The 11351-nt window shown below is 48.6% G+C and overlaps 1 protein-coding gene across 1 annotated transcript in view; it reads right to left on the bottom strand.

Moving 5' to 3' along the window:
• Positions 1 to 546: 546 nt before the first annotated feature.
• aacs (acetoacetyl-CoA synthetase) overlaps positions 547 to 11351 on the bottom strand; it is a 32325-nt gene continuing 21520 nt past the window's right edge. Inside the window, exons 13-18 of the mRNA XM_084468782.1 lie at positions 8330 to 8443; positions 7804 to 7929; positions 7561 to 7630; positions 6083 to 6141; positions 3380 to 3582; positions 547 to 1577 (exon numbers count right to left, since the gene is read on the bottom strand). Coding sequence (XP_084324908.1) covers positions 1440 to 1577; positions 3380 to 3582; positions 6083 to 6141; positions 7561 to 7630; positions 7804 to 7929; positions 8330 to 8443 — 710 coding nt within the window. The 3' untranslated portion in view covers positions 547 to 1439. The remainder of the gene's footprint in view (positions 1578 to 3379; positions 3583 to 6082; positions 6142 to 7560; positions 7631 to 7803; positions 7930 to 8329; positions 8444 to 11351) is intronic.

Consider the following 11351-nt stretch of genomic DNA (forward strand, 5'->3'; position numbering starts at 1 on the left):
TTCTGAGATGAAGAATGGCTGCGGAGCCCTTTATAGAAAATAATAAAACATAACTTCAGATTCTTCACAATTCAGCTCGTGATTATTTCATGTTTTTCTATGAAGCTCAACAACGAAGCTACAAAGTGATGTCAGAAGGCTTCCCGACTGCGGACATGCTCGCTGTGGTAAATGAAAGCTACGGTAGAGAACAGCAAAGGGAGCCGGCGCCCTTTGATATCCAGAAAATATCCGAATGTAAAGCATATTAATCATATGCTGCAAGAACACTCAGCTTTGTATCACCAGCAGCCGACAAATGACAGATAAGCTACGTTACTGGCCATACAGTCTATGTATCCTCAACAACAATAAGATCAGAACATTTAAAGTGAATACTGGACCGAAACACAGGCTAGGCAAACAAAACAAGATGTTTACATGACACACTGGAATCTAAATCACGTGTTCGGTTCTTCCCTTTCAATCAGTGGTCCCACGTATTTTGTGTTACCATTCAAATTGTTCCCTCCTAAGGGTTGGCATAATATTCACACAGAAGCAGCATCAGGATTTAGGTATTATATTTATATTCAGGGCATTCAGCAGAAGCTTTTGTCCAAGGCGACCATTCATACAAACATTCACACACCGACGGCGGAGTCAGCCACACAGGGCGACAGCCAGCTCGTCAGGAGCAGTCAGGGTGAGGCGTCTCGCTCAGGGACACCTCGACACTCCACTAGGAGGAGCCGGGGGTTGAACTAGCAACCTTCCGGTTAAAGTTCATATATATACACATGTATGGATCTACATCTAAATTGAGTACCAAGACCATGATGCACTTAAAACTAACGAGAACAATGTTCAGTTTTGGAGAAACCAGAAGTAGTTAGTGAGATAGAATAACTAGTAGCACAATCTACAATGACTAAATGAAAACTAACTCACCACAACGTGGCATTACCAGCGGGAGCTCAGGCTTACCGACGGCTTCCAGACATGTGTGTATACCTTACACACCAAGTTGTTGTTGGTCCCATTACAAAGGGGGAGGGGGGGGGCACAGAGCCCACTGGTTTGTATGGTTTACACAATAGAAGCTCAATAGATATCCATTAACTTTTCTTCGTGTTGATCACAAGCACGGTTAGCCAGCGAGCTGTAGACCGTAGTAACATAAAACATAAAAAGTTTTATGTTACCGAAGTAACATAAAACTCTCCACCTGATCCACACATTGAATGCATTATTATTTCAAACATATCACATAAAAATATGTATCATTTTGTTGTTGTTGTTGGGTATGCCTCAGTAGATCCAGTCAACAAATAAAAGTTTCTCCCAGTGTAGAAATAAAAAATGATTCCCTTTGGAATTAAAACCCCAGTCCCCGGTTCCCGTCTGCGTCTGTGGTCCGGGGGTGCAGGGTCCGCTCTGGACCGGTGCCTCCTCCTCCTTCAGTAGTTCTGCAGCTCTGGAATGTTCTTGAAGAGGTCCAGGGAGTCGGGGTTGGAGAAGGCCCCCCTCTGGGTGACCTCGCGGCCGGCCAGGACCTGCTTTACCGCCACCTCCACCTTCTTCCCACTCAGGGTGTACTGTGGAGATGGAGGAACACCGTCAGGACGCTGCTCTCTACTCCGTTTTGCCCCTTTTCCACCGACAGTACCAGCTCAACTCGGCCTGCCTTTTTTTGCGTTTCGATCACCAAAATCTGGAACCTGGTACTTTTTTAGTCTCATCTCCGAGGTTCCAAGAGCGCTGATCTGATACTTTTGTGTGACGTAAAAAGGCTGCTGACCACAGATTGGCCAGAGAGTAACGCCACTGGACGAATAATGATGATTAATAATGAATCACTCATCATTCAACAATAGTGATTGATTCAGTCAACAATAGTGATTGATTATTGAACATGGCAGGATCAGGGCGCAAGAACACGCCGTGGACCGTGACAGAGGTGCTCCTGTGCGTAGCCCTGTCTGTTTATTTATCGCGTGGTCGCGTATATGTCACAGTTTCGCGCATGCGTTCTATGACGAGCCGCCCATGTTGAAGAGGTACGCGATGTGCCGGGAACCAAACCAAGTCGTGCCACGCTAAGTTGTGGTGAGTTGAGCTGGAACTGTCGGTGGAAAAGGGGCATAAGTAAAGCCCTGAGTCACAGTCAGGGCCATGAAGGGTTCACAGGCCGGCTCATACCACTCCCCCATACACTGTAAAAGACTAGGAGAAGCTCAACCTTATCATCAAGGAAGAGCCCCTGAGAAGGAGCACAGGAAGAGCGGTCTGTCCTTCAGTTAAGGCTACCCTGGGAGCCAGACCACAATCCAGTCTTCATCACACAATACAACGATTCTTTTATGAGGAAACACTACAAAAGGAAATTTGCTTTTTGCTACAAATGAATGGAAGGGCTTTGTTTACTTTAGATGGCTACAGGATAAAAAGTTAAATCAAGCAATTACGATATCACAAAGTGATATCACAACTAACCCAAGACATGAAGCAGAAAAGCAGAAGTAATCGCCAGCCAAATCCAGCCAGACAGCTTATTAAAGCAACTGATCCCTGATGTATTAAAGGAAACCTAAAACAACCTGTTCCTCATGAATAGTGATGTAATCATAGTGACATCGTTTTGCTTTAGAGTGTTCAAATTTCTAAATAAAGTCGCAACATGAATAAAAAAAGTAGGATAAGATGTAAATATGTATGTATGTTTTTGATTACCAGGTCATGTCAATCAAACGTTCTGGCCACACCCTCCCCCCCCCCAGGTAAAGCCTGGCCAATAAAGCCCCGCCCCAAACAAACAAACAAACAGCATGTCCCCGGAGTGGACCAATCGAAAGCCTTTCTTAAAGGTCCCATGACATGCCACCAGGTGTGGTGTGATACAAGCCGTTTTGGAAATCTGCCCCTTATGGCATCGCAGGTGGGCGTGTCCACCTAGTGGTGTGCTGGATAGATCAGTCTACCATCCATCCGTCACACATCTAGGCGGACACGCCCACCTGTGATGTCATAAGGGGCAGATTTCCAAAATAGCTTGTAACGGCCAATCACACCACACCTGGTGGCGTGTCATGGGACCTTTAAATGTGGACGGCGGGCGGGGCCCCAGCCACACGGGCCCTTCAGAGAGCTCCTGATACCACCAGAGGCTAACCCTAACCCTAACCCTAACCAGAGGCTAACCCTAACCCTAACCCTAACCCTAACCAGAGGCTAACCCTAACCCTAACCCTAACCCTAACCCTAGAGCCCTAACCCTAACCAGAGGCTAACCCTAACCCTAACCAGAGGCTAACCCTAACCCTAACCCTAACCAGAGGCTAACCCTAACCCTAACCAGAGGCTAACCCTAACCCTAACCCTAACCAGAGGCTAACCCTACCGGTATGTCCCTGGTCTCCAGGAGCAGGGCGGGGACGTGGCGAGCCGACAGGGCCCTCCGGATGTGGCCCCTGATGCGCTGCTGGAGGGCCGGGCAGAAGGCCTCGCCAGGGGCCATCTTCAGGAACAGGATGACACGCTCCTCCCCATCGGCGTTGTACTGGGGGACGCACAGGCTGTCACACACCTCCTCAAAGGCCTCCACTGAGGGAGGGGGGGAGAGAGGGAGGGAGGGAGAGAGAGAGGGAGAGAGGGAGAGAGATGGAGAGGGAGAGGGAGAGGGAGAGAGAGAGAGAGATGGAGAGGGAGAGGGAGAGAGATGGAGAGAGAGAGAGAGAGGGAGAGAGGGAGAGAGAGAGAGGGAGAGAGGAGAGGGAGAGGGAGAGAGATGGAGAGAGAGAGAGAGAGAGATGGAGAGAGAGAGAGAGATGGAGAGAGAGAGAGAGGGAGAGAGGGAGAGAGAGAGAGAGAGATGGAGAGAGAGAGATGGAGAGAGAGAGAGAGAGAGAGAGAGAGGGAGAGGGAGAGAGGGAGAGAGATGGAGAGGGAGAGGGAGAGAGATGGAGAGGGAGAGGGAGAGAGGGAGAGAGGGAGAGAGAGAGAGAGAGAGAGAGAGGGAGAGAGAGAGAGGGAGAGAGGGAGAGAGAGAGAGAGAAAGAGAGAACGGGGGACATACAACAAATATTAAAGTGGTTTCCCAATACGGTTCTCACCCCCTCAGCCCTGCCACACCATTTTGCACAAAAGCGCCGCCGTTTTTGAACATGGGGGAGGTGCTATCAAAAAAAATCAAAATGCATTTCGATTTTCAGTTGAACAATGGCCTCCAAGAGATCTTGGGAGTTAATCACACGTTCCATCAATGGATGATGTCCGAGTAGCAACAATGACCACGCTCTGCAGGAGGCTGATCTACACCCTGTGTGTCCTAAAGTTTACAGTTGCTCCACCAGCCCCGTTGGGAGGAGCCAGACCCCTTCAACGGAGTGGTGGGGGGAGCCTTCAGAGCGCATCTTGGTCCGGTCTAAAGATGGGTACAGTACGGTTCATCCGTCTCATCGGGTGAGGTCACCATGGTAGCAGGAGAAGCCACGCCCCCCTCTCAGCAGGTTCCGACACATCCGGGGGTGAGTGTGTGTGTGGGGGGTAGGAAGGAGGGGGGGGGGGGGGGGGCTACGTATGGTGGTACATCTGCCAAATGACAGATGTACCACCATCCCCCACTGACTCCCTCATTGAACACACACACACACACACACACACACACACACACACTACACACACACACACACAGGATATTGAGGCCCTGACCTGGGCTAGCTTCCAAGTGGGCATCAGCCAATGGCAGTGGGGGTAGGAGCCTCGTGGAGGAACTAACCAGCCCTAATAGCACGCTAATGTGCACACTTACAGATATGTCTCTTCCTTCCCTAGGATGTTACCTATGGTCTGTCACTTATGGTTACCAGTTAATAACTGGGGTAACCTTTCCAGCAATACAGCAGATTTTAACTATTCCCCCCATGCAGCTACGTTGGGGAACATTTCCGTCTCCTGCCCTTTCACACAGGGCACAGTAATGCTGGGATAGGCCACCCGGTGATGGCACAGAATCCAAACGCCGAAAAAAGTCTCTAGTGCCTTTATTTCAGAATCAGTCAGTGAGTGTCCAGACGATACTCATAAAATAAGCTGTATTGATATCGCTATCAAATCACCTGAAAGGCATTGCCGTGTTAAGAGAGACAGTCGCAGATTAAAATACGCCATTGGCGGAGTCTTGCCCTTGGTTTGCTCGTGACAGTGTGACAGTGTCTCTCTTCAGACGGCTGTAACCCGTCATGTGCCTCTCCCAGCAGTGGCCCTGCTCTAACACAGCCGTCGATGTGACTCGGTCGTGAGCAGGCAGGTTTGCGGTGCCACTGTATCCATCCCTGGATGATCTATCCCTGGATTATCTTATCCCTGTTCCCATTCACACATGACCCCATGCCGGAATTGTTCCGGAAAATTGCAGGGAAAGACTGCGTGCGTGAAAGGGTCTTAAGACGGTTGGCATTAGACTGGGTAGCCCCGCCCATTCTGCCAGCGATTTGAGTTCTCCCTGCAGAAGGGTCTGGAGAAGAGCAATACATTTCTTTCTAGTTTCGATACGTTTTTGCGGGAGCCAATCACCAAGCTGGGTTTTCCCCCTACGCGCTATTGGCTGGTTTAAGACAATGACGACAGGAAAGCGACGGCAAGCAGCCAATTGCATACAGAGTCAATTTAACTCCGCCCATTGATCACGCCTCTTGTGCTGAAGAAAATGACAGCAGTTTCCCCAGACCAACGTGCAATCTACGATTGAGCTTGGTCTGGCAATAGCCAGGCTACGTTGGCATTAGTGTTAGGGGAGAACCAGGGCCGACTCCACTGTAAACGCCCCTTTCAGGGCACAGGTCCGATGCACCAACACTGAATGAGCAGATGACCAGGTCGCCCTATCAGCCAATCACAGGTCATGCAAGCAATAGTGTGTTTAACCAAGAGAGGTGGCCCTACACAGCCCCCTCAGTGTGGACTAAAGCTATCAATGAATCACTCCCTAGGACCTGAAGACTAAACACTGTGGAAGACAAGTCTGTTGAATGAGTGTATAAGAAGAAATAAAAAACACCATAATGAGTTTAGAATGATAAGGGTTTGGACCGTGCAGGCTCACCGATGTTGTAGATCTCTGAGCTCCCAAAGCGCACTCCGTTGGGGTTCAGGGTCCCGTCGCTAGGAGACGGACATGGGAAGGAACACGTTCAGAGTGGAGGTTTAGTTGAAAAGGGATGACCCAAGGACCTGCAATAGGCTGCATGGTCCCGATGCAAAGCAGGGACACAAACATGTGGGGAAACATACTGCGAGGGGAATTGTACTGAAGATGGAGAAGTTAAAAGTAGAAAAAAGTGAGATCAAGCCCTTCAATCAAACTGAAGCCACTGGAGGAGCGGCTTACTGCGATTGGTTGTTCTGATCATATCGGTTCCAGGGGATGACATTCGTTTGTCACGTTCTGAAACAGCCCAATGCAAAAACCTTTATTATTAGGTGTTCACAGAGTAAACCTTGTCGAGGTTTTAGGTGTTGTTTTTATTTTGGTGCGCCCGTATGTCAATGGTTTTCATGTATCCAGTTTGTACTCTATCTGGAAGAGCAGGTCTCAAGAGATTCTGGTGCCACCTCGCCCATAGGGGGCGCAGTCACTAGCGCTCCAAGTAAACTGAGACCCAGAATGTCGCCTGGATTGACTATTTAGTACAGTGACAGATTTGCAGTTCTTTTTATTTTAAGTCTTCTTTTAAATATCCACAGGTGCAATTGACAGCACATTCAAAACACATTGTCTATATTAGTGTCTGATTGCACAATTCCAAAATAATTTGGATGGAAAATTGGTGAGTTATCTGGAAAACTAAATCTTGGAATTGGCAAACATTATTCTACCAATTCCAAGTCAGGCTTCAGAAGGTGCCAGCAACTGGAAAGTTGCCCTGAGGAAAGAGGACATGTCCCCAAGGAAATCAAGTTTTTTGACAATTACAATAAGTGCTCAGCTAGGCGCTAGGCACAACTTTACCTACAGGGGGCGTCAAATCACACATAAGCCGAGCAGATTCACTGCGATTTGACCCCGCGACCTGCTGGACCCCGCGACCTAGTGGCTCCAGCGGTGGACGTGCGTCGGCGGTGACCATCCTCCCTGACTGCTCCCAGTCCCAGTTTAATGTTGCTGCCTTGCATTTTTTTGCTTAGTATCCTTTTAGAAATTATTAATTGATGATAAATGATTAATTATGATTTTAACAAATGAATCAGAGAACTTTGTTACGAGAATAACATATTTAAACAGAATTAAGAACAATAAACCACACAGACATCAGGGACAGCAGCATCTCCACAGTGGTTGGAGTCATTAAGGTTTACTCTGTCAGATGGGTGACATTAGGGCTGACTGAATGCTGACTAGATCAGTCTACTGGACTGTAGCCAATGTTGCTGGTCTAGCCATCATACATCTAGGTAGACACTCACTTGTGATGTCACTGAAAAACAGGAAAAGGCAGATTTCCAAACGGCTTGTAACAGCTAATCCCGCTCACACCTGGTGGTATAACCATAATCACCCCTTTACACTACGTATCAGCTGACCTTCTGCCCAGCATCACCAGGCCTCCGGTCTTGGGGTTGATCTGGCAGTAGTCCCCATGGGCCCACACACCTGGACACACACACACACACACACACACACACACCGTACAGGTCAAGGTGTGAGCATCAAACCGTATGTGTGCGTGTGAGCATGTTTAGAACTAACATATTCTGTGTGTGTGTGTGTGTGTGTGTGTGTGTGTGTGTGTGTGTGTGTGTGTGTGTGTGTGTGTGTGTGTGTACCTGGGTACGTAGAGAAGTAGGCTTTGTGGTATTTGGCTCCGCTGTCGTCGTTCCAGAAGTGTGTGGGCTGGCAGGGGAGGGGCTTCAGACACACCAGCTCCCCACTCGCCCCCCACACCGGCTTACCTGCACACACACACACACACACACACACACACACAGACTACGTTAGTTCTACAGTCTTTGTACTGAACAACAGACTGTGGCTACACCTGCAGTCTCCAGTGCCCTTCCTCTGCAGAACGCCTTCTTAATGTGGATTTGGGCCAAGTGCGTACTTCACACACACGCATACACACACACACACACACAAACACATAGATACACACACACACACGTACAGACACACACACACACACACACACACACACGTGTACACACACACACGTGTACACACACACACACACACACACACACACACACACACACACACACACACACACACACACACACACACACACACACACACACACACACACACACACACACACACACACACACACACACACACGTACACACACCCTACCTTCAGAGCTCCAGGCCTCCACTGCCATGCCCAGGTTCCTGGACTGGATCTCGCCGCGGTACACCGGGACGCTGGGGTTCTGACCCATGAAACACGACACGATGTCTGTACCGCCTGGGGGAGAGACGCCGGGTTAGCACGGTGTGTGTGTGTGTGTGTGTGTGTGTGTGTGTGTGTGTGTGTCCACACTAGGCTTTTTATTAGGCTTTAATTTGCTCCCAAGAGTAATAGGAAATATCTTGTCTCACGGTTTAAACTCACAAAATTCCCCAATGAGATTACATGTGAATACCCACCTATGCAACACACACACACACACACACACACACACACACACACACACACACACACACACACACACACACACACACACACACACACACACACACACACACACACACACACACACACACACACACACACACACAGTGATGGGTGGGGGACAGACGTGTCAGGTGACTACAGAATAACTCCCAGGTGGACGACGTTACGCAATGCATCAGGGAAACACTTCCAATCTATAAATACAACCGAATGCAACCCCTACATCACTTAAAAAAGGCAATTATTTAATAACACAATTTTAGAAACCTGTACTACTGAATGCTCGTAAAGCATATCATCTAATGAAGATATGGTACTACCATCACAGAGTTTATAAATAAAACCTTCTGCAGTATGACTCAGTGCATCCAGCACTTTGGTTGTAATTGTTTTAAATGATGTAAAATGTGAAGAGAAACCTCTCCTCACACAACACCAGACGCAGTGTCCACCACCACGGTCCTCCAGTGAAACCTCTCCTCACACAACAGGACCAAACCGCTCCACAGACAATAACAAACCCAGTGTTTGATTGAGCTGTCGGCTCACAATTTAAAACAATGATACGCACATAATGAAGGCAGAATTCCGGCCTTCATAACGTATTAATGGTATACATTCTACACTTCATATCTTGAGTAAAGTCTCCTGAAGGAGCAGCGCTACACGCTCAGCCTTCAGGGAGAAACCACCGTTGTTTTGGCAGCGTAATGGGCAGTTTATCAGTGTTAGAAGGAGCAGATATTAATATTCTCCAAAAATCGAGTTCCTCCAGTGTTAAATTCGTGTTAGGAAGCTTACCGGTGGACCACAAATCAGAGCATTGATTCAGTCGTCTGCTAACAAATATGCTCCATGACAGGAGCGTGGTAGCGCTGCCAGCGTCTGTCCTTGGACCGTACTTCGACATATGCAAATGCTGGGTAGCCTGACGCTAGCCATACAGTAACATCAGAATGTTCTTGTGCTGCTGGGCCTCAGAACGACGGCAGAAGCAGTGGACAGACTGCTGCTCAGTGTAAGGCAGAGAACCTGTGTTTTCAGAGAACACCTAGCCTCATTTTACGACCCCGCATTCCGTTTTATTCTAGAGGTTTCTGGTTCACAGTTACGCCTGGGGCGTGGTGGGCCTTTGAAGATATGCGGATGATCTGCATATATGTCCTTACATCGGGCGAGGGGGCTAGTTTGTGTCGGATGTGGAATAACCTTTTAAATCCACACCGTATCTGCGTCTGTCGAGGTGTTTTCCGCCAAAGACTGACAGCCGTTCACTTAACAGTAATGACTTTGTTTCCACGGATTGAGTTGATAGGGTTAGGGCTGATTTACACCACGTTTGCCGTGAAAACATTAGTTTGGAAGGTTTTGAGATCTGATGCAGAAGTCTACGGGTTTGGCTCATTTTCCGACCAATCAGGGAAACTTCCCAGTACCGAAAAAACGACAAAACCCCCCCCACGAAAAACATACCGAACCCTGACTTAAAGACCGAGGTACGTACCGAATCGTGACTTTTGTGTATCATTACACCCCTACCCGAAACACCAGGATATTGGACAACACCCGTCGGGTCTCGCAGTGTGCACGCTGGCGTGCTTTGAGCTGTTCTGCCCCACAATCCTCTGATCCGCAGCAGAAGATTCGTCACATCGACGAGTCCGCGAGAGGCGATGGGAGGCACTTCAGGTGTGCTGATCAAGGACATCACCTCAATGAGTATGTCCTCATTGCATGCACACTGTCTGCAACAGCACGTACTTTGTAAGGGTAGCTGCAGTACGTACTACAAGTAAAAAGAAAAGCCACAGTGTAATTGTGTCAATGGTGTTGAGACTGAGGGAGGGCGGGGCTATACACTGAGGGGGCTTCTGTTGGTCCTTTCTTTATTCCTGCTCTCTTGCTTTTCACAACTCACTATCTAGTATGAGAGGAAGATGAACTGTGTGGTTTGCCATTGGCTGTGTAGTTTGTGACTGGTTGCTAGGAAGAGAAAGGAAACATCTAAAGGAAGACCAATGTTTGAAAAGGAATTGAGAAAGGAGGAAGACGGAGGAGGAAAGAGAGGAGAACAGGAGGACATTAGGATGGACAGACTCCAGCATCCAAAGTGTTAAAACCCCCTAACGCACCACAACAGGAGACAAAGACACTCACACACTCACACTCACACACACGTCCATTCACATGTGTCACTAGTCAGTCACATATGTTGGGATCAACTGAACACACACACACACACACACGTGTACACACCCTGGGGTTCAAGGTTAGGGCAGTTGGCAGCCAATGTGTTTGGCTACTGCGGTTGCCCTTGGCAACGAAGAAGAAACTGACTGGGGAAGGACCTGCTGTTCTTAAGAACGCACACACAAACAAACACACACACACACACACACACAAGGACACACGCACGCACAAACACACAAACACACAAACACACACACACAACCCCTAAGACCCTGGGGGTCAAGGTCGGGTCGGCTGGCAGCCAATGGGGTTGGCTCCCACCGTTGCCCTTGGCAATAATAAGGAAGCTGGCTCGGACAAGACCCGCTGTTCTCAAGAACACACACACATCTACCACACTCCTCACACACACACAAGCACGCACGGACACACACACACACACACACACACACACCCCCCTCCCCAGACATGGAGATGACACCGTGTGTTGGATATGTCAGCCTGTCAG

Source organism: Micromesistius poutassou (genome assembly GCF_964030765.1).
Source record: "Micromesistius poutassou genome assembly, chromosome: 5".
Taxonomy (NCBI): Eukaryota; Metazoa; Chordata; class Actinopteri; order Gadiformes; family Gadidae; genus Micromesistius; species Micromesistius poutassou.